General features: G+C 37.3%; 1 protein-coding gene across 1 annotated transcript in view; it reads left to right on the top strand.

The window, feature by feature from the left end:
* Positions 1-6,326: 6,326 nt before the first annotated feature.
* The window catches only part of kcnip4a (potassium voltage-gated channel interacting protein 4a), a 150,810-nt gene continuing 132,529 nt past the window's right edge, over positions 6,327-24,607 (top strand). Inside the window, exon 1 of the mRNA XM_055156347.1 lies at positions 6,327-6,562. Within this exon, the coding sequence (XP_055012322.1) occupies positions 6,457-6,562 (106 nt within the window). The 5' untranslated portion in view covers positions 6,327-6,456. The remainder of the gene's footprint in view (positions 6,563-24,607) is intronic.

Below are 24,607 nucleotides of genomic sequence, written 5' to 3'. Positions count from 1 at the left end.
GACTCTAGAAAATCCCAATTTAAGAGAGCCCATCTTTAAACATATTTCCAAATTTGGCATTGAGTGATGGGTCAAATGCAGAGACAAAAACATTCTCAGTGGTACAACAAAGCGCATCTTCATCAATATTTCATACAGCAACACCCATGGCTTGTATTGCTATTCTGATCACATTGTTCCACTGAGTGCATCTCCTTAATTCTTCTCGAGGAGGCCCAGGCATGACCAGCGGACAAGTGATTTGTTGTTTACATTTTCCAAAGACTGCACATGAGCCCTGAAGGAAGCATCTGGCTCCTCAGCGCAAACCTGCCTCCTAAAATGGAGATTGATACTTTATGGAGAGTGGATACATTTGAATGCTCATTGTAATTAGACTGTTTGTCCAGAATAACAAACCTAAGTTTAGTATTGACAGTCAAGCCATGGAGATTTTAAGCGGGACAAAAAATTTTAAATGTGTTCGCTTTTGAGGCTGTCATTGATTTGAAGAATTGTTCTAAATCTTTGCATTTTGTGGGTAAAAGTTGCCATGATATTAACATTAATCCATAATTTATCTTTGGCTCATGTTTAAATTTTACATAATTTTCCCACAAATAATGAGAGATGCACTTTGTGAAATAGGGTTTTTGGGGATGTGCCATCATTTTTTACGCCAAAAAACTGAAGAGGACATTTTAGGAAAGTAATTTGTTTCAGAACGCTCCTAAATGTTATGTATATGATTTAAATAGAAATTAATGTTCATAACTCAAAGTGATGGGGTATGTAGACAGGTCAGCTTGAGGGAATAGTGTCTTATATTTTGGTGAGCGAACTACTAGTAGATGTGCAAATCCTTAAGCAGGTTACTTGAAGGTTGTGGTTTATGTGTCCTTAGGCAAGACACAGCCTTTGTTTCTGCATTTTGCCTTACGCATTACAATGATGAGTCCTTGTTAAATTCCTCTGCGAGTTGAATTTTGTATTCTCATGATGGATTGGATGTTTGATGTTGAGATAGTGTTAGATTGTGACTATGTGTAGATGAATGACAAAGGCTGGGTTTCTAATATCACTGTCCTCCTGATTAAATACAGCGCGGAGACCTTGTGCAAAGCCAGATACATCATGATTAAACTTTGTCTCGCCACGAATGGGTCCCAGAAATAGATGCTCATTTGGAGATCTCAGGAGGGCCGGGGTACAGTTTTGATATTATCATTAGATCAAAATCGGGTCCAATGTGTGCACTGATTGGCTGCTATAGTCAAACTTTCATACCGTTATTTATTCTATACAAGATTACACGATTAGAACTTTGATCCCAACAATATTTTATAAGACTTGGTAATATATGATTGTGATATTGCAAATATAAAAGCAATTCAGGCTGTCATCTGTTGTGTAACGTTGATGTATGTATAAAAACGTACACATAATCAACACAGCCCACATCTGTTGAATAAACTAAAGCAGTAAAAAAAATAAATAAATGCTTCCCCGAATGACAGATTTGATTTGGGCCAACAGTCTCAGCACCAGCATCTATTGTCTAAGTAGATTTTTACATTACCTGTGATATTTTGTAGTTCTGATGCTGCTTTAAAATGCTAAAAAAAAAATAAAATAAAATAAAAAATGCTGCTTTTCTGATGAAACAGCTCCCTCTACCAGTACTAATAAGACAAATACTTGGACTTTTCACTATATTTTTATTACAATAACTGTTCCTATTATGAACACGACCACTGTTGATAGTTGAAAGTGTTTTTTTTTTTATAGATTCAAAGGTTGGCAGTTTGAATTGTGCTCTTGACATAAAAACATAATTGGTTGAGCGAACAAATCCACCTACCCACAGGTTGCCAGAGCGATTCTAGCTCCCACAGATGAATGCTGCCGTTGTGTCCTTGGGCAAGACACTTAGCCCATCAAGACGCCAGTGCCTGAGTAAACTGGTGTATGAATGTGTGTGAATGTTGGTGAGTCGTTCCTTGATGTAAAGTGCTTTGAGAAGCCTGATTCATCAGTTGGTTTCACTTTGTGGAAACCGTCTGACCTCGCAGTGTTAGAATTTGTTTGCTCAACGGTAGGCAGGTGCTTTTTTTTCATTTAACCAATTGCTGCTATTTGGTTGTGATGTATGTAATGTGCCACTAACAGGGCTTACTGGTATATTAAGCTTTTCCCAAATCCCATATTACCCCTTGACAAAATTCACCAAACATTCTCTTTGTTCCGGCTTTAAATCCTCAATCTCGGGAATCTTTGCCAACAGAATGTATGGCTCTTTGCTGATTGGCTGGTGCCCGAATTCTCACTTCCGAGGTTTTTGCGAACCGTCTGGTGTATTCCTATTCCAGACCTAGTCACTGGAGAGAAATGAAATTGAGTGGAGGCACTAGGTGGTGCCAGCCTGGCTACGCATTGAGTGCTTTAAAGGTGGAAAGATGCTATATAAAAATGTGTCCATTTACAAACACTACCACTGTTGATGGCAGTTCCAAACAGTATGAAGATCTTTGAAGCAATGTTAGTTTTCACTGATTGAGATTTCAAATACAAAAAAGTGCCAATAGACCTTTTCAGTATCACATTTCAGTCTTGCCAAAATAAACAAATGGAACATAAAAAAAGACATAATTATACCTTTGTAAAGTGCACAGTGCATTCCTCCCAGTCTCTCTCTTCCTTTGTTCCATAGCGCTGACATCGGCCCATCTGTGGAGTCCCTTCCCCATGTGTTGTTGGACCTCATTTATGCCCTCAAATTGCCATCTAGGTGCCATTCCAACTGAGAACATTTTGGCTTCCACTTTCTGTCCAGGTGCAAAGTTATTTATAGCCTGCAACTCAAAATCAGTCATTGTTTTCAGTGACAGTTTCAGACAGTAGCCTTCCTCTATACCACATGCCACAGAAATTGAAGGTACCTAATAGTGTGTCCCTGACATGTCTGCCACTTATTTCCCTGGATAAGTGAATGTAAGTTATACAAAATGTGAAGAAAAAATGTGGATCGAAATTCAGTTTGCCCACTCACTCAAAATACAATCTAACAACGGTGTGTGATGCAATCGTGCAGAAAATGTTGTAATAAGTTAATCACAGCATATAATTGTTACATCTACCAAGAATGTTTTTTTGTTAGTTTGTTTTTTATGGGATGTGGGTACAAAAATTAAAAAGAAATGTAAAATAACTGCCAATGCGTGTCAAAGGTGTAAATAATTGTAAATATTTCAACCGATTCATAATTACAAATGGTGCAAGTTTGCTTCTTGAGGAACCCATGCCAACCTGGCAACCTTATATTAAGGGTTCACGGTGTAACTTTTCTGGCAGATGGTCAGTCATTTGTGTGTTCATTGTTGCCTGAAATGTTCCACAGTATGGCAGCTCCATGGAGAGGAAGGTTATATAGCACATTAAAAAAAAACTATTGTGCTTGTGTCTGCTATAGAGTTATAATTTATCGCAATAATAAGTCAATTTTGCATAGTGCTTTAAGAAAATTAACAATATAGTAGGTATTTGTGGATAGAATTTTGTCAACCCCTTGGAAAGACACAGATGTGATACAATTCGTATACCCATCGAGGTAAAAGCATGATCATCCTTACATTAGTGAGATAAATAAATCTAAATAAAATAAATAAATAAATAAATCTAAATAAATAAAACTAAAGTAAATCTGACAACGAAATAAACACGTCCTAAACTTGTACACTTCCAAATGTATTTGAGTCTTTACAGTCATATTATGTGTCATATCGGAACTGTTTCAGATGCTTTACTCTTGATCATTTGTCAAAAGCTGAGTGTGAACAAGAGCAAATATTCCCTTTGTGGTATTCTTGGGAGACAGATGCACAAAAGTCGAATACAGTCTTTTCATGTCTCTGCACGTGCAATGCTGTTTAAAATAAGTCTTCGAATCTTCATAACTGCTGACAGTGACTCACTAAGAAGCCTTTTAGTTCTATTTTTGGAAACTATTTTTATCATTGTTGGATGTTGGAACACTTTATTGTGTGGTCTGCTAAAAGCTGCTCCTGGATTCAGATCATTTGGACAAACAATGATTTTCTGTGCACATTATTCAGTAAAAATATTGTAAATTCCGTACGCTTATGTGAAACTGTTTTGACTTTAGGAATTGTCAGAAGTGTTTGTGGATGTGGTGCTGTGAATGTGAGAAAATTTATGTTGAAAATACAAAGCTCCAGGTGGTCCCTGAATCCCACTTCCAGAGATTTTCTTCAAAGTTTAATGTTGCCCGTGGCATGCCAAATAACCTGCACCATAAATATATTTTTATTTCAGGAGATAAAAGTTTGACAGTGGACAAAGAAGATAATCTTAAAAGGAATGTTCTGGCTTTCCTGCACTGATTTCTCTCTTGAATTTTATAACCCTATTCTTTATGTGAATAGGCCCTGAGAAAATGCAGTTCATCTCTAGGAGTATTAAGTATTAGGCTGTAGCAGTACATACATGTGCAAATGTCTTTTATATGCTAATTATTAGATAGCAAAATACAGAGTAGTCTTAGTCCTACTAAATAGTTTCTACTATTTTGAATGTATATACTGTACGCAACCGTAAAATCCAAAACTCATTTTACTTATAATAATACTTTTACTATACCCTGTAATAATATTCCTAAATAGGGGGTGTAATGATATCCAAGTCTCTCTATACGATATTTTCATGGAATACATTCTCATGATATTTATTGCAATATTTTGTGGAGGCTAACAAAACTGTGAATTTGCTATTTTTTCATCTTAAAATGCCTTGACAAGACTTAATGCAAAGAGCTAAAACTTAAAAGTGTTATTTCTTCATGTAGTCTGCACTAAATGGAGCAAAGGATCATGGTCTATGTAGTTCCCTCTGTTTTTTTTTTTTTTTTTTTTTTGCTATTGCTGCACCATAACTCTTAATTTAAGCAAAGAGACTTGTAATTCGATATATATTGTGATGGTCCACGATATTATTGTGAGAACTTTGACGATATGATATTACGATATTTTGGTTATTGTTACATCCCTATTCCTAAATATGAAAATCATGTCAGACCAAAGGGACTCACTGTCCTTTGTTTTTTTGTAATAGAGAGGAAACTGTTTGACTTCATGCAGTTTAAGCTGGGTTGCTTTTTCACAGATCTGACTTATAACTCGTCCAGAAGTTTAATGCCATGGTATGGAAAATTCTGCGCAAAGCAATAACCTCTTAATCGAGACAAGCAGATGACAAACCTTCCAGCAGAAAAGCTACAAATAGGCTCTATTCACGCTGACGTCACAAACCAGGAAGACATTTGCAAACATGCGATGACAACTCCCGGTGTAGTTACTGACACTGGGCTCGCCGACCGACTGTGACTGTAAAGAAACTCTCCTCAGCGGTAAAATGAAGACTGCATACATCTGTGCTGTTTGGAATCATCTTGCCCTCATCTCTCCAAATCGCATGTACCCAGTGTGCTCGGAGTTGTGTGTCAGTGGAGAAATGATGAAAACTGAACATAAAAGAACTCTACAATGACATGCAGATGAAGAAAACTGGGACATTTTCTCATTTTTACTAGATTTTGTCAGATTTACTGCTGCGAACATAGCCCACCGGAAGTTATCATCGCATGTTTCCAGACGTCTTCCTGGTTTGTGACGTAAGCGTGAACTGAGCTGAGTTTCAGATTAAATCATAACATTCTATAGACTAATATTAATTAATACAGATGTTTGGCAGCTAAAATTAATAATGTTAATATGCAAAATTATGTTGTGATACCGTCTTGGGTTTATTCAATAATTGAAAATGTCAAGTTCAACATTTTGGATATTTCATCACAAAGTACAATATAATCAATAGGTCAGATTTCAATGTTCATTTCATTGTACTTTGTGATGAAATATCCAAAAGGTAAATGCACAAATGTTGAATCTGTTAAGAATCTGTTAATTTCCATGAGTGAGTCGACTTAAGAACTCACTGTAATAACAAAAATCTGCATTTAAACTATATTAATTCCTGCTGCCTCCCATCTGCATTAAATATTATTAGCCTATAAAATATTATGATGTAATCTGAAACCCTGCAATAGCGCACCCGTAGACTGTATGAGTGCAACTTTAATCACTGTTTGTGTTATGAACTTATTAATTTATTTATTGTTATACTTTTGTTGTTTGTTTTGGTTCAATTAAAAAACGCGATAAATATTTGAATTTAATAAAAAAATAAAAAAAATAAAAAAAGTGGCACGCTCGCTCCCGCCCGCTCGTGCCCGTCGCGCACGGCTCTATCCTCTCACTCGGGAAACTTGGGACTTGTGTTTGTGTGAGAAAGCAGCAAGTAGTTAGACGCACGCAGCCTCCTGAACATCTCCATCCGGGCTCCTGTCACCGCTGCACCTCTACAAGTCTTTTACCACCGCACAACTCCGACTTTACCCTCGACATGATGGACGGGAAGCGAGTGGACACGATCTCCGCCCGGGTGGACCGTGCGGCGGCGGTGGCGGCGGCTCCGGTCTCTTCCCCCGGCAGGAGCGCAGACCACATGGGTAGGACCAGACTCACTGTGCTCGCATGTTTTGGCGCATTTTGCAAATTGAAATGAATGTGGAGTTTGCTCTAGCATGAAAATCCCAACTTGGCTCTTGCAAATGCACACTTTTTAATTTAATTTTGCCTCATTTTAACCTCGTAAAGTAAACTGTTTGATCTAATTGTAGTTTTAGAGGAAAGGAATCAGTGCGTTTGAAATACAAGCTACTTTTGAGCCCACAGATGCATAAATGAACTGGTTGGCAAACTTTGAACTTCTTGAAATTACCCATATTAATTCAATATGTTGAAAATAGGCCTGTCACGATAAGTATATATTACTACAGAGAAATATTGCCAGACCCGATCATTTTAAATACTTTGACACTCACTAAGATTAAAATAAAGCAAGATAATCCCAGCAAACCCTTTTTAAATTGACAATATCATTCAAAAGCATGAGCTGCAACAAATAAATAGCAGAATGACTCATATAATTAGCCACTGAACTGGATTATTCAACCCTCTACAGCTCAAATTTTAACATATTATAACTAAAATAACCAAAATCTTCCCACTTTTGCAAATAAAAAGTACACACGATAAATATTGAGTTCCAAAATATATTGAATATAGTCATTATTTCATTATTGTGACAGGCCTAGTAGAATATAAGTGCAACTTGAACAAGCAACACTGAAAATGAATTAAAGATGCGCTATGTAACTTTTCTGGTGGGTGTTTCCGTGCAGATGTTATGGCATTAACCACATATTTATCACTTTTTTCATTGTAGCTGCTTTTATTGCTATAAGAAATCATCTCTCCACAGATCTGACTTATAACTTGAGCAGTTGGCGTCACTTGTAATAACATCTCCATGGAGACAAGCAGATGGCATACCCCACACAAGAAAAAGTTACATACCTTTTAGTAAAAATAGTAGACAATAGTGTAAAATTTTAAGGACTGAGATGTAGGCTACTGTATCACCCATCACCTTAAACTTGAGTCCATGGGTGACACATTTAGAGTTTGCTTGTTTGATTGCAAAAAGTGGCAAAATTAAATTATTCTATCCAAGTATTTGTCATCTGGAGCATCTCTGTTTGCATGAGATTTGGCAATGAACAGTTGTCATGTATTGAGTCATGTCTGGACTTTTGCCTTTCTTGAAAAAAACAACACAAAAACAAAAAAAACAGTGCAGTTCTTTTTATGCCAAATGTGTTCAGCCAAATCCTGCTATTTTTTTCAAAATTTTCTGCCTGAATGACTTCCACGACCCACCGAAAAACATGAACCTTTAAGAAAGTTGAATTGCCTGTGGAATAGCTGCCTCCACTTTGCGTAAGTTTGCTAATGAGCACCCTCTTGCAGTAGCATTAGTCTATCAGTGCATGTGCATATGGGTCTTAGTAAAAAGCTACTTCACTGAGCCAAAAACCTTGTCTCCTGTATGAAACTACTGCTTGGCTGCCATCCAGAATAATGATAGCCTGCTTATTTCTATAGGATTACTCCCCTGCAGTCTCTTATTGCCACTTAAGGAGCAGGGAAAGGCGGTTAAGTGCTCGGGTTAATGTTTGTTTACACAGCTAATTGACTTCTAATTATCTTTTTGTTAAGGATGTGAGTCGTACCTTCAAGGATTTAAATGATTTTAGCTGCCGGCTGGTTTCCATAAACTTCATTTTCTCCCTCAGTAAATGTTTGTCTTTCTTGTGGATGCGCAGCCCTGGTGTATTGAAAAACAAATATGGTTAATGGTGAAATGTTGAACAAAAATACATAGACGTTTGGGATTGGTTGAAGGATATGAGAAGTTTAAGAAGTCTGCTGCTGCAATAATATATACTTCTGGTTTAACTCTTATATTGTTTTCATGTTTTTAGAGTTAAATCTTTTTTTTTTATTTAAAGGTGCACTATGTTTTCTGGTTGCTGGTTCATCACTTGCTTGTCTCATCAGAATGTTGCTGCTTTTACTGAATGTTCGACCAGATTTTCATTTACACTAGAGATTAGGGGTGTGCAAAGATATCGAAATATCAATATATCGTGTCATTTAATGTAATGATACAGTATTGATATCGTGGGCTTCTGTATCGATATATCGCGAAGAGTATTTTTTGGTATATTGTATTAAAATATTTTGTTACAGCGCTACAGTTTTGTTGCTTGTTCAGAGGAAAGAACAAGCACATTTGACATTTTCACTGTTTTGATGAGTAAAATGGGCATGTTTCATACTAACTTTGCACAAGAAGTGGTTTAACAAAGACTTTTAGTATCACAGCCCTAATTTAGACATAATTTTTAATTGAACTGTATTGAAACGGTTTGAAATATATCGTATCAAACCGTAAGCTTACTGTACGAGATGCATATTGTATCGTGGTCTATGTATTGCATAATGTATCGTATTGGCCGATATTTGAGCTTTTTATCGTACACGCTATTTGTTTTGGTCAATCTGCTGCCTAAAAATACAGAAAAAGCTTTATATTAATACTTTAAGACAAAGTGGATGCTGCACACAACTTGACTACAAAGTTCTCTTATAAATTTATGGTTAAAAAAAAAGGCTTGAGGGAGATTATAGTAAATTTCAATTACATAATTTAGGGAAAATAATTCAAATCTGCCCTACATATCAGTCCAAAAAATTCGCCTGAGCATATCGCAATTGGCTGCTCTGTTGGTATCGGCATTGTTCATGAAAAAACACATATCGGTCGATCTTTATGCTACACTCGTTCACTTAAAAACGAAATTTGCAAAAGTTGTGATCCATAGAAAAAGTTCAGGAACGATTCAGCTCAGAAAAGAATATCCAACCCTTTCCTTTAACTGTTTTCACACAATTTCAGCTCATTGAAAATACATATTACAGTTGTCCAGTGCTGTAATTGTATGTCTGTGGAATGGTATTGATTGCCTCAAACATAGACTATAGTTTATTGTACATTTTACATTCTGTAGGCAGTTACAGTGAAAAAATCAAATTATATTGTAAAGACTATTTGAATGATTTATACAACTTTTGACGTGCCGTACCCTTTAGCTTAGATCTATCATACATGGGCTATACCAGGGACCTAGTTCAGTCATGCTTAAAATATCCGGTCTATGATATAACCTTCATATATTACTCCGGTCTGTTTCACTTTTCTCTTGGTCTAAAGTTTTCACAGCCCTTCTCAACTGCGCACCTCCTCCTCAGAGATGTCCCATAATAAAGCCTAGAGCCACCCATCCATGAGCTGATGATCCTGGGACCGCTTCCTTCCCGGAGCCTTGAAGATGAGGGCTGCCTTCTGTGCCTCTTATAGTTGTGTATTCTGTCTGATGATGGTCTGTAATGTGCAAAGGAGCAGGGAGAAGAGGCAGAACTGGGCTTGTTGTTTAAGTTTCAGCACCACGGATAGCTCACACTCTTTCTGTGATGAATGGCCTCTTTTACATTGTGTCGGTGCAAATGACCATAACATATTACACTGCGTCTATGGGCACAGCCAAACTACATTAAGTAACAAATGACTTAACATTAATGCATCTGATTATTTTATGGTACCACAGTCGATGCCTCATTTAAGCCCATTTGCTTCTTATTACTATATGGATCAAATGTCAACATAGTTTTACCCGCAACTTTTGGTGTAGTGTTTTCAACTTTACCAACTAAAAATACTCCTGCAACAGAGAAGGCAACAGAGGGGGACATGTTGAGGTGACTCTAGATCTTTGTTCAAAGGTAAACACCACTGGATCAATATCTGAGTCAGGTCTTTCTATGCATAATTAAGACCAAACAGTTTTTTCTTTAGAGACCAAATATTTTCACAAAACGTCTCATTAGTCAACCAATTAGTGTGAAAAAATTCAAAAGCAGACAGAAGGTCAGGAGAAAATGTTACTTAGCATTAATGATTTGGTAAACATATAAGCTTCTTCAAGTGAAGTCTAAATATGCACATATCAGATCTGAGCTCTCTTATGTGTGAATGTAAGAATATTAGACTTATTATTGCTTTTTGATCTTTTGAGTTTTGGCTTCAGCCTTTGGAAAAAAGATCAAAGTTAAGCTGATATTTTCAAAACATGATTTTGTAGATTTTGGATATTTTTTCAGCTTTCTTCAGTAAAATAAACTGATTTGATTTCAATTTTGTAAATGTTTGTTTAGGGACAAAGAGTATTTTTGCTGATGTTGCTAAAGTTGAGATTTGAACATGAGGAGTAGAGTCCTGAGCGTATGTGATACGACCATGAGATGATCTATTGGTGAAGCAGAAGCAGATGACTTTAGTCATACTAACTGCCTGAACTGTGTGTGTCGAAATTGTGATCTAGGCTCAACTTTTTGTACAGTATTTTTGCGTATTGTCCAATTCCCAATGTCCAAAATAAACAGAAAGAGTCTCAAGCATTATTTTGTTTCTTGAAGAAACAATTGATTTTCCAGTTTATATTTCAGACTCCAAACTTTTTTTTTTTACACCACCGACCCTTGAAGCTGCTGTGGAGTCCAGATCGATCATGGCATTAGGAGCCAGTATGTTCCTCCTCTGACCTCGTCCGAGCTCCGAGCCTGTCAGAACACACCAGTCTCTGCTCCAAATCAGGATGGATTGCGTCGGGCGTGTCCTCCTTGTCCCCCGTGGAGTCTCTTTACTTTGGGTCTCTGTGTTTGTCCCTCCGAGACGCCGCGTGGGGACATCTGCTGTGGACCATCTGTCTCAGGATGGAGGCCAGAAGAACCAGCAGCAGTGAGAGAGGGAGGTAGAGAGAGGATGGAGCTGCTAAGGGTGCAGAGAAAGGACAAACCAAAAAAAGGAGATTTCCACAAGGTTTGTTTATAATGCTGACTCACTCCCAGCAATGGTTTTGGTGAGATTGCCAACTCAACAGTATTTTTGACATGACTCAGGCATGTTTTTTATTGAAAAGTCTCATTGGTACTGCCGTGCTATTGGCATAATTCTGTTGAATAAGGTATTTAATAGGGCTTCTACTAACAAATATTTCACTAGTCGACTTTTTTTTTTCCTTTTAGTGGTCGACTAGTCAAACAACTGTTTTTCTTATACAATGAGTTTGAATCAAACCAAACAAAGACTGAAATGGGTAGACCTAAACTTTCTAGATAGAGAATTACAAATAAAGCGTATTACTGAAAACAATGACTTTTTTTTTTTTTTTTTTCTCAAATCTGTTTCCACTATGTTTTCGTGGGTTTCACAGATATTAGTGCACCCTGTAGGCCGGCACTAGTGCACACTAGTGGATGTAACAATAACCAAAATATCATGATATCGTATCATCAAACGTCTCACAATAATATCATGGGCTGTCACAATGTTTCAAATTACAAGTTTCTTTGCTTAAATACATGGTTTTATAGTAGCAACAGCTTATAAACATAGGGAACTAGATATCCCATGATTCATTTCAGTGCAGACAACATGAAGATATAGGTTTTTTATGAGATTATGACTGAAATAATTCACACCAAAATCTTGTCAAGGTATTTTATCTTGTCAAGGTATATTAAAAGCAAAAAAGTGTCCTATCTTCAATTATATTAGCCTCTCCAAAATATTGCAATAAATATCGTACCGTGAAATGCATATTGTGATAATATCATACCGAGAGATTTGGATATCGTTACATCCCTACTAGTGCTCAGTGTATTTAGTTCTGTTACCTTCACTTTTGGGATGGTTCTTGTTCACATACACCGTGCGTTCACCCCAAACACCGCATCATGATTCACGTGAGAGGCCATCAGTTAACCACCGGATGTATTTCCATAACGATGTGCATCACACGGACAAAGTGGTCTTTTCTTTCATGTGTGGCTAAACACATTGTGAGAGGGCAATTGTGTGCTGGTGGTGGATTAGAAAAGGCTTTTTGAATGACACACAGACCCAGGCTTAGCTGCACAGACAGAGACAGGAGGAGACATGTCGCTCATATTAAGTTGATCCACGTTTTCTTGTCAGACGAATGTGTCTCTGCACCGCCCATTCATACAAATATGCTTGATCTGAGTGCTTTTTTATCCAATTCCAAGCACTTTTACTTACACCACGGACTGCGTAGGTCTCCCCGAGGTCGGCCGCATTCACGTCACACTCACCCCGTTCCAGAGTGAGAGAGGATTCGCTCTGAGACCTCCTGGAGCAGCTGTTTACTGTGGTCCAGAATGCGACGGTTGAGTTCACACCGGCCCATGCGTACCACTCTTTTACAACCTAACTACGTCCTAACTAATGGCAGTCTGAAAACAACCATAGAGTCAAATACAAATAGCTGAGTAGTCACAGTTAACTCTAGTATTTGATAAACCACATTCAGCAGCTGTGTGTTTTTATAAACTCAAACTAGGTGATCCAACTCACCTTTCATTTTCAACCAGTAATGTGGTATTTTAGCTGAATTGTAGGCCCTTCTTGTTGCAAACAGCCACATAACTATGATTGGAGTGGAGGTAACGTGTCTCATAGGGACACAGTAGCCATATTTGTTTAGCCTGGGCTTGAACTATGATGCAGAATACTTAAATCATTGTAATTTCGTGCTGGTCAACTTGCTTGGAAAGGAAATTCAGCTCTTAGTTGTCATTGTAGTGTTGGCGTTTTATCAAAATATGACTCATTATTTTCGAATATGGCTCAAAGCATTACAATTTTGTCTGACTCATTATCACAGTTCCTTATGTGAAGATATTTTAAAGGAGTAAACAAGTAAACCTTCAAATCTTCACACAGAAAACCTGGATGAAACACTGTGGCTGCTCACTTCATACAGAGCATAAGTGTGGGCGGCCTGAGGAGCGGCCAGCTGGACCTCCGCCTGTCTTTTCTACTCGTCCCTGTGGGTAAGTTAGGCCTATTCCTGGATCCCTCAAATGTCCATGTCCTACCCACCCAGCTCTAATGCCAGCCGCACTGTTTATAGACCCCACTAAACATAACTGCTGTCCCAATGGAAGACATGCTACGCTCATAGGACATGTACTGTGTCTCCTTAATGAGGTTAGGCTCTGGAAATAACATGCAGTGTCAATAGAGACAGAATGGTAGTGATCTGTACATTTATCTCAATGTTATGTCAGCCTCCAAAGTCAAAACGTGACCTGTTCATGTGCTCAGCTGCGCAGAGTGTTAGGCTGACATCCAGTGGACTCGCAGAGGAAGGGCAGTTTAAGATGGGTAATTTTGATTTTACTAGTAGATGGCAATACATTTTAAGTGCATATTTAAAATCACCATTCATCATTAAATCTGTTTCATTAACAGCTATATAAATTAGAGAATAAAAATGCCTAGAAATTATAGTGTTACTTTGAATGAGGGATGCATCTCCACAGACCTTACTCCTCGGCCTGCTGGCGTCAAATGCGTGTCCTCAGGTAAATACGTTTAATGCCATACTTTGCAACAAGGTAAAGCAGGCAAAGCAATAACTTTTCCTTTAAGACAAGCAGGTGATGGACCCTCCTCCAGAAAGGTACATATTGCACCTTTCATTTTAACATTTTTGTGCACATGTTTAATTATATGCTCTGGTCTCAACTAGAGCATCTTTTTATTCATCTGAGCTTGGAATTGGCACAGAGAGAATTTAAGCGCATTATTAAAATTTGCATATACTCAGGCTAAAATATTCAGTACAGATGGTTAGTTCTACTTCTGTATTGCCTTCAAATCCTTAAACCAGAGCAGCCTTAGTGTGATGATGTGAGATGAGTGTCCCATACCCAAACATGGCTCTGACCTTCCACCACTGCCCCACTGAGAGCCTGTATCTGCACACTGACATGTGCCTCTCTCATGCCCCCTAGTGGTTTGTTCTGTGCGTGTCTACAGCGCACTGATAAAGACGCTGTTATCTTCAGATAGCAGGCGCTGCAGCTGAATCATTTATGGAACCATTCCAGCACACTGGATCTGAACACGACACACACCTAGGGCCCAGATGTGGGCAGGACTATTATTACAATATTTATATTTATTGTATTATATTTATAATAATGGTCACAAAATTGGTCTTTAGGTGAGGGGTCTCCAGAGGGATTTTATTGTTTTGCCAGGAATGTTCCACAGTATGGCATAAAATGTGGCAAACTCCAAGACGAGCAGGACAACCAAACAAAGCAAGTTTTTCAAGAGTTTCAACTTCCTTCAGCCATTTTGTGCACTTTTCACCATTTAAGATCTATAATAATCTTCATTTCTGAAATGAATGGATAGAAACACTAGCTGAATAATCACAAAATAAAATGTTTATGCTAGCGATCAACCAATATTTTTTTAATAATAAGCTTTGTCAATATTTTGGGGGCTGGTATCGAGGGCCGATTTTGATTATTTTCATCAAATTATGTAACTTAAATTTACTGCAAACTCACAGCCCTTTTTACCTCACACCTTTAAAACAGCTGCATATCACATTTAACACACGTATGTCTTTGTATTAAAGAGTTAAAATAAAGCTTTGTGAGTTTTTCAGGCAGCAGATCAACTGAAACAAAATATCGGCCTGTGTTGGAGTTGTGCTAAAAAAGTGAAAATATCTCTAATTTATTCTATGTAGTGGAAAATTCCAGGCAAAGCAATAACATTTTCATGAGACAAGCAAGTGACGACCCCTCCCCCAGCAAACTTACATGGACCTTTTAAAGCTGCTGTTTTTTTATTGTGCCTCTATAAATACAAGCACTTAAGATACAGCTTCTACCTTGTGTGGTGGTGTGGCTCAGCTGGTATGGCATGGTTGGATGAAGGGGGTGCACTCCCACAATGTTTTGAACGTCTATCCTTTCCCCCATGTTTTCTTAAGGCCATATTACCTTTCTGAGAGCGGGGGAGACAGGAATTGCATATCCCTTATTTTTTATATTTTTATTACTATTAAAAATACTTCATCACTTTGTATTTCACCCTGGTTTCCAATTTGAAAATTTTATCTTTTTCAAACTGGCTGCCTTTATGGTCGTAATACTTTTATATAGCTCATTAAACCGGTCGTGAGGAGAGAAGGAGACAAATGTGAACTGATGGACTGTCCGCACTGTTCCTTTTCATTAGACTCAGACACTGCTCCCAAGGGCCCTGGCTCTCTCCTGTTTAAAAAGAGTCTTGCTGAGTCTTTAGCTATGAATAAACCATAGGAAATCACTGAAGCTAAGTAAATTGTTGATAGATATATGACAAACTGTACAATGTATAAGATGCTTTAAGGTAGTTCTTGGTGGAGCTTGCCAATTATAAAAAAAAAAAAATCTTCATATTGATCGTTCAGAATTTCCGTTTTGATGTTGTCTTATTATTATAAACCAATTTGTCTTGTCTCAAATTGCCTGAACAAAACAATATGTTTAATTAGCACTAGTTAGCACAAAAGTAGCAATTGTGATAAAAATTTGATTAACTTACTCAGCCCAAGTTTTGGATTTTAAAAATGAATATCTATCCATCTGTTTTTTGTTTTTTTTTTCCATGTTTTACATCTCGTTGAGCTCTCCTTCTCGTGGTCTTTAGCTCCTGCTTACGAGTATCAGATTACCCTTAAAGAGGTGAGAGTATCGATTTCAGGGCAGCGTAAGTAAATAACCATTCGACCTCCTGTTTCCGCCTGGATGCTGCTATCATGTTTCAAAAAGACAAGTCAAATATATTGAGGATATGCAAGCAGTGATGGTAAAACCAGCAGGACCACACCTAGTTTTATATGCAGCAGAATAACTCATTTATGTGTGTGGACATGTTTCTCTAAAGTTCGATGTGAAGAAATATGTGAGAGACCATGTATGTAGCTCTAACCAACCCCATCATACCACTCTGGCTCGTGTACTCATTCATATTATTATGTTGCTTTTTTAACAAATTTGTATCTCCTTATTTCATTTCTTCCACCTCAAAATCACCATAGTAACAGCAGTATTTTACAGTAGCAGGGTTTTGTAAAAAGAAAAAAAAAGTAATATTGTGAGATATGTTTAAAAGTAGGAAGAAGTGTTTTTTTTTTTGTGTGCAAGAGAAGATAATATGCCCCAACTCACATTTTGATTTTGATTTGATTACATTTTAATGTCCAGCCCATCATTTTATTTAAACAGTACTGATGTGATGCAATTTGATAGTCAGTAGTAATGAGAGAGAGTGGCCCATTTCAAACTATTGCGCCATGGCCATTATAAGTACAATCCTAAAATATTTCTAGAGTTAAGCAAAAAATGACAAATAAAATGCTGAGGTGGACTTGGACTTGGAAAGATGAGGCAATAGTTTTTCAAGTTACATTGTTATTACTGTTTACTTCTTTTCCCAAATTCCTAGCATAGTATTTGTGTGAAGTAAACAACCAAGTAACGCAATTAAATCTAGAGGCACAGGTTAACCTTCTCGGCTCTCTATGGAAGGCCACACTCTTCTATCTGTTACACTGTATGTGAATAATGTACGGCTCTGCTCAGCTTTGCGTTTAATGACTGTTTTACAAATGGCATGTTGGAAAAAGTGCGTCTCATTTGCATTTGAAGCCACCGCTTGGACTATGACTTTGCTCCTGCGCGTTATACTGTAAATTTTACTGGTAGAGGCCATTGAAGAAATAAGGAGCTGATGTAATATTGTGCTCTGCTTCTCCTCTACTCTGGGTAATAGCTTTTGTAACGGCCTTCTGCATTATCTTCACAAGGTTTATGGAAATTTAAGGCTGAGGCCAAATTACCTTATTTTCTTCACAGTGCATCTTTAAGAGTGTGCCTTGTAAGTTATTAATATCCACATTGGTAATACAGTAACTTTTGATATTTCCCAGTACACATGTATCGTAAAAGCAGCTCTTGGGTTCAAAATGAGACCGCTGTGTGCTGTCTGCATCTAATATAAAGTGCTTTTATCCTTCGTAAAAAGTAATGCTGCACTGGTGCACTGTTAACATGCTAGTTGTTTTACTTTGACAGCAAAACTCCGCCCGGGCCTCTGAAAGTTGTGAAACACTTTTTTTTTTTAAACCGATTGTGGTGAATAATGAACTAGAATGTTAATAACATGTTTGGAAAGTGATCTATTTCTGTTTTTCACATTTGTAACCTTAAAAGCATGTAGAGCATCCTTATGAAAACTGCAGGTCCTATAGACAGTTATTAGAAGTCAGCATTCTGCAAGTTTTATAAATGTGCATTTCGGAGTAAAGTCTATATTTTGTAATTAATGCTTGAGCTTTGCATTATTTTTGCTGCAGTGACGAAATCTGACGGTGAAAACCTGAATCTAAGCAGTTTAATAGCCTTTTATTCTGTAATCAATTTCACTCAATGATTTCTTGCTTCATGTCGTGACTTTAATTACTGACGGTATCAATACAGCTCTGCGCAGTCAACAACAACAAATTAAAGATTTAAAAGACACAATAGTTTTACATGTGATCATACTAGATCATTCTAAAACTTAGAATGAATGAGAGGTCGAATTTTGTCCTAACTATCTAATCCTTTTGACATTTCTATACTTTTTAAATGAATTGAGGATTTGAGTATTTTTGTGACAGCCATAGTCACACTTGGGGTTGCATAACATTTATAAAAACTTCTTCTTGTGTCTTTTTTTTGTACTAAAACACACTGAGGACATAGCTCGCCCCATTATAAACCTATAGCACATACAGGCAACTCTCCGGTCCTTTCACTGTGCTGTCCTATTGGGACCCAGAGTCTCTGCTCTTGTCCTGTACAGGAGATGCCTCTGCTTATCTCGGGGGAGCCAATTACATTTAGCACGGCTGTCTCCCTCCAGCCCAGCCATCTATCACCACAGCTCTGTAATTAATGTTATGTGCATTTAGTGTAGGATCAGGGACCAATCTACTCACAACGCTTGTAAATGTACAGTACTTATGCGTCACCACATAAAAGACATAAATGATCATCCGGGCAAACATTTCAAATCTGACATATTTGCATTTACCGAGTTTAGTGTCTAATTTAATGTCTCCTTTTACTAGTTGCCCCAAGGTTAGTCTCTGTTCACTATTTTAGAGTTGGTACAGCACAGTGTTGTTGTGGCTCTTCTTCTTGATATAATATAACAGGCTAATGTCTCTATATTGTATCATCAGTTTTAGATTTTTAATTAATGAAGCACAAAGAATGTTTTTAAGGTTTGGTGTTACTAGCCTTATATTGTGGCTTCATATTAGCTGCCTCTCCGTGAATTAGTGTCTATCAACCTACACAATAATGGCATTACTGAGATGTCAGGTATGTTACAAGTTTGATAATTATTCTGCCATTGTAATCTTTTTTTACTGAAACAATGTTCTTTGTTTTGGTTAATGCAATTTTCCCTTTCATTTAACTCATCTTACACTACCGCCACTGTGCACAATGTTGCTTTAATTGAATCACAGAAGCAATTTGGAAACAGACCCCATTCCTCAAAAAGTTGTTTAAAAGTATGCTTTTTCTGCACTATGCAAGAGCTACTTTTATGACTTCTCCGTATAAAATAGTGTGTCCTACCAGCAATAATCCCTCATATGTCCCAGCATCTCTCTCTCTCTCTCTTCTTCTCTCTCACTCTCCTCCTTTCCTCCTCTCCTCCTCCCTCCCGTTCACACTCTGTTGATCAGCTCAGGAAAGGGAAAGTGCTCGCGTGAAACCTGAGGATCACTGGCACTAGCCGCTTGAGGAAGCAGAGGGAGAGAGAGAGACGCACACAGCATCGTTTTAGCTGCCAGGTAAGACCATTCTTCAAGGGACAGGTCAGAGTCATTTATTTTCTTTATTGGTTGTCAAACTGTTAGCATTTTCTATACTGTAGCTTGAGAATATGGTGTGTGAAACTTCTGTCATTGTCTTCATATGGAGTCTAAGTGTAGATTGAAGTAACTTAAACTTTAAATTATTTTGTTTAAGATGTATCAACTTAAACATCAGCAGGAATAGTGCACTAAAGCTTACCACACGCAAGATCTGTTTACTCTTCTTGCTCTAAAAGGGCACTTGTAAATGTCCTGCATTTCATTACGGCCATTCATAACTGCAGGCAAACGGCCCTCATTTGCATACACATTCAGGTACAATAGGAGAATCCATTGTTTTGTATTCTGCTCTGTGTCTGCCTATTTGTTTGAAAATGACTAACAGTGGCAGTGTAAAGGATGTGCAATTTTGACCCCAATATTAGCCTGTACTGCAGTAGAGACCCCAGTTCACCGCAGATCTGTTTTGAGCCAAAGTTTGAAACAGTGCTGTATTTCAGAATGTGTAGTCCAAACAAGAGAAGCCAGTGGAGGGAGGAGCTCCAACATTTGCGCAAAGAACACGGTTTCTCCAAAAAACTTCTCCTCAACTGCTGTCTTGTCCGCCGCATCATCACCTGGGCCTCCCCCAAAGCCAAAGGTACACCGTTAAATTTTTACACAATGTTTTTCAGTGCAGCCTTAAAACACAACTTTGCTATTTCCTTGATTTGGTATTTTCATAACCTGCTGGATCAGTTTATCATAATATGACAAAATCAGTTAACACTTATGTCAGATTTATATCTCTTTTTATCTTAAATATTGCCATTACTGTATCAGATCGCATTACTCACGTCAGCTCTGAAATACTACTTCAACAGCCAATTTGGTTACGCCAACTCTACATCAATACTGCTGGCTCTCTCACTTCCTCTTTTCTTTGTCTTAAATTTGAAATTGTTTGATGGTAAACATACAAAAAGAATAATGTCACATGAATATATGTGATTATTATTCCATAAAATCAAACTAAAAAAGTATTTATACTGTTAAAAAAAAAATTTCCATGACAGAAAAGTTGCCTGCAGGTTGGTTTTTTGTAGCCTGTTTTGTGCGAGACGTGTCTTTCTACTCTTTACTTTCATTTAATCAGTTTGTTACCTAATATTAAGCACTATGATTCAAAAAGCTCTCTCTGTGAATAGTTGTTTGAATAATAATAATTATTTAAATTCTGATTAAAATAATCAGGATAATAATTTTTTTTGCTCACATCAAATGTTGCTTTGGCTTCCACACCCTTCCAAATATTAGCGTCATATTGATCTGCCTCTGCACCTCCGGAGAGAACCGAAATTTATGCTTTTCGTAGCATTGCGCTACATGTCACAGTTGACAGGTTTACTAAATTAATTCACTTTGGACCAAGATCACTATTGATTCCTTCTTAGGTTATATTTTAACAATGGCCACCCCAGTCCTATAAAGCAGGATTTACTGCTCCATCCTCCTCCAGCTGCAAGGAGCCAGTTTATAAACAGCACAACATGGGCTGTCCTTAGTCAAGGTTATGATGCCACTTTTAGACTTTTAGAGTCCTGCTTTATTTGTGCTATCAAAGACTGATGGCAGCATGATATGAGAAGTAGATTACACCGAATCATGTTTTTATGCTCAGTGTATTTGCTTTTTGTGTTTAAATTTGGCTTTGTAGTGTGTGGTGTGCAAAGATGACCAATCACTTTCACTCTGGTTTTGACTAATAAGGATTTAATGGAAACCAATTCAATTTCAGTTGCTGTATTCTAGTGCTTCCCAGATATTATATGCAGATTGTCACACCATCTATAATTGTTATGGCATTTTTATTTTACTGGCAGAAAATATGAGACAGAATAATAAGCACTACAATATCCATCAATTTTTGTTTGCATATTCAAATCCGGCAAAAATCCAGTTTGCTGCAAAGGGTCATTATTCTACTTTAGACAGCACAGTGCAACTTGCGCTATGTTTTTTCACTTTATACTTCTTAATGATGAAGTTTGACAGAATTATTACTTCCTTCCAAATGAATTTACTCATCAAGACCAAAGTTATGTAATGACAAATGCTGTGACAGACTTTTGGCTGGCATTAGCATTCTCATAAGCCCCCTCTGATGTGTTGTCATGGTGCAGTTTATGTTTTGTCACTCACTTCCTCTCCTCATCTGTTTTCATTCGGCCTTTTATTAGTTACAGCTGCTTAGCTCCTGTCGTGGTGTTGGCGGAGGGGCATGTTAAGCCTAACCCTAAAAGCACAGCTGTAATAGAAAGTGATAAATTGTGTTTTACATTTCCAAATTTTGCCTATTACAAAGACAAATGGGTTGTGTTAGAGAATCATTTAAGATGCCATTACGAAGGATGTGACTGTGGGGATTCCTTAAGGCATCTCCAGTGATGTTTCTGAAGACGATTACCAGCAGACAGACGTACAAACAACTGTTCAGTCATGAGGAAGAAGAAACCACGCTTTATTATCCACCTGCAGTGACAAACTTAGCTCATGTGTGTAAAAGTTTTGGGAAAAAAACATTTCCTTAATGTGTTAAAACTATAAGAAGAAAGTTTACCTGTTGTTCTGAAAACATTTTACTTTACATTTTGAGGAAACATGCTTCTACTGAACTTGCCTTTTAGAACATTATAATATAAAAAGTGTAAGTGCTTTGTGGCTAATTGTTTAGTAGTGGTATTGTTTTATTGACACAAAAGGAAATCAGCCCTGTTCATATTAACTAATAGTGAGAAGTAGTATTTGTAGCACATTTTCTACTTTGACAAACTTGACTTGATAAAATTGAAAACTATCTGTTTTTGAAGTTTGATATCAGTAATTCAAAGTTGCAGTACTATTTACGTCATTCAGGGTGAAGTTTCTCTACCTCAAACTGATTTATTTCCCTCCTGGGATGTTATAAAATGTATTCCTCTCAAACATGTGAGCCACAGCTGGAGCTGTAGTGGGGCCCAGGTGTCTCTGTCTCCCCCAATTGAATTACATCAAGCTTTTGTTTAGGGCTCATCCTCTGCACTTTTTATGGAAAACATGCTCGAAGTCAATTTGTTTTCACACAGTGTTAGCTTTGAGCATTACAAAAGCAAAATGATGACAAATCTAAATACATGACTTGTAATATGTGATCATACATGAGTTATTGTGTGCTGTTTATGCATACAGTTTACATTTTGAAGCAAATCTTACTTCTTGCAGTAGTTTATATAGACCCCATTCCTTTATTCTTACACGAGTAATATATTTTATGGTGTATTAAGTGACAGTTTTTTACTTCTACTTGACTTAAATAAAAATAACAGTATTATTACCTTGTACATTTTTTGCTGCTGTACCAGCTTGTGGCAAACATGCTTTTAGATGAAAAAATAGTAGTTCAGCATAACTCCTTAACTGCTTGTAAAAATACCTTGTTCTCTGATAGTATGTGGTCATTGCTTAAGGCTCTGTGTTACTCTCTCTCACCTAAAATAGCTTTCTGCGTGTGAATGATGCACTACTAAGTTGCCAGGTGGTCTCTTTGCCCTCCAGTTATTTGTAGAACTCTCAGAAATGGCATGTCTTTACTAAACCAGGATGTAGCTAGAAATACTCCAGCCTCATCACTGGTCCACAGGACTGTGCTTTTAGAGACTGTTGTACAAATCCCTGCTGGTCTCCGGGACGCACTGAAGTGGGTCAGCTTCAGTGACCTATACTTGGGACAATGTTTACTACAATGTGCACTTACTTACAATGGTAATTAAAATCCAACATTGCCAAGAGACTGGAAATGGTCTTATTTTAATTATGACCCAAATGTATTTTTAATTAACCAGTAGTCTCTGTAGCTTACCTTGATAGTTGCAATGCTGCCTTATAGCCAGCAGAGGGCAGCATGTGACAGCCATCTTACTTGACTGCTTATTCTGCAGCTAGGCTGAATATAAACTCCTGTGTACAAAGCAGATACTACTCTTATAGTATTTGTTTACAGTTTAATGCAATAGTTAATTCTGTTTGATGATAAAAAAATATATATATATATCAATAGCCTTTTGAGCACCACACACTTTGCAATCTATAATACTTTTTTGTACACTTTTGTACTTGTCATGAAATATCCAAAAAGTAAATAAACAAATGTTAAACCTTATTATTTTCTATTAGTGAGTGACTAGACCCTAGAGCTCGCTACATTACAATGAGAAGCAGCTATTCGTCTTTTTGCTAGTTACTACTGAACACTTTAACACATGAGTTTGTCTTTAGACACATTTGATAATAAAACTGCCTTTTATAGTGTTTTGAGCATCAATCAGTTTGCAGAGGATTATACTTACTTATAACATTCACAATTCATATTATCATATTTTGGTGTTGCAATTGAAGAAAAATAATAATATAACGATAATTCACAAGTATTGATAAACCAAATAATCTCAACCATTTTGATTCTAAATATCAGGAGAGTTTGTGTTTCTGTATCAATCCTACTCTATTTTCCCTGTGGGTTTCTTTTTCTCTTGTACTTCTTGCTGCACTGCTCTGATGCAGCTGTAAATTGTGGGATTGTCTGCACTGCGGTGGTAATGTTGTGGCCAAGTTCACTCCTCAGATGAGAACAAAGACATGTCTGTGTGCTTCTGCACTTACTATTAAACTTTGACAACTATAAAATATACATGTGTACATGCTCTTCTACTCTTCAGTTTCTCAGTAACTTCAGGGGCAAGTCATTTGGGGAAATAACCAATTGTAAAGTGAACATTTAAGCTCAGATACAGAGAGCAGTTAATGTTTATGTAACAATTTCTCATCTAAATGTTAAACTGTAGAACCGCTATTCCCACAGATTAAATTTCTTGTTTTTTTTGTTTGTTTTTTTTTTTACATCTTGTGGCTGGAATTGGTATCCGTGGTCCTCTGTTGCAACCATTATTGAAAAATTCTGCCCTTAATGATGCCGTATGCCCTTTGGTGGTATATTATGAATACATTTTTTCTATCTGTAAGCCATAAGGAGAGCAGTTCCACCTTGAGACTGCTTTGTAAGGTCATGTCCCTTAGTTTCAAAACAATAAACATTCTGTCCACATCGGCTGTGAAAATCCCCTGTAAAACTCTGGATTTGCTCTCTCATTGAGAGAGTATCACATATAACATTTTGCTCTTCTCATAAATCCCATTGCTGCTCCGAGCTGATTGGACTTTAATTGGTCTGCATTTTGCTCACAGTGTGACATCTCTACAGTAGTTTGT

The sequence above is a fragment of the Boleophthalmus pectinirostris genome, unplaced genomic scaffold (assembly GCF_026225935.1).
Source record: "Boleophthalmus pectinirostris isolate CB_2022bp ecotype Guang Dong unplaced genomic scaffold, ASM2622593v1 HiC_scaffold_20, whole genome shotgun sequence".
NCBI lineage: Eukaryota > Metazoa > Chordata > Actinopteri > Gobiiformes > Gobiidae > Boleophthalmus > Boleophthalmus pectinirostris.
The sequence above is the reverse complement of the archived record's forward strand: the minus strand, read 5'-3'. Positions and strand labels throughout refer to the sequence as shown.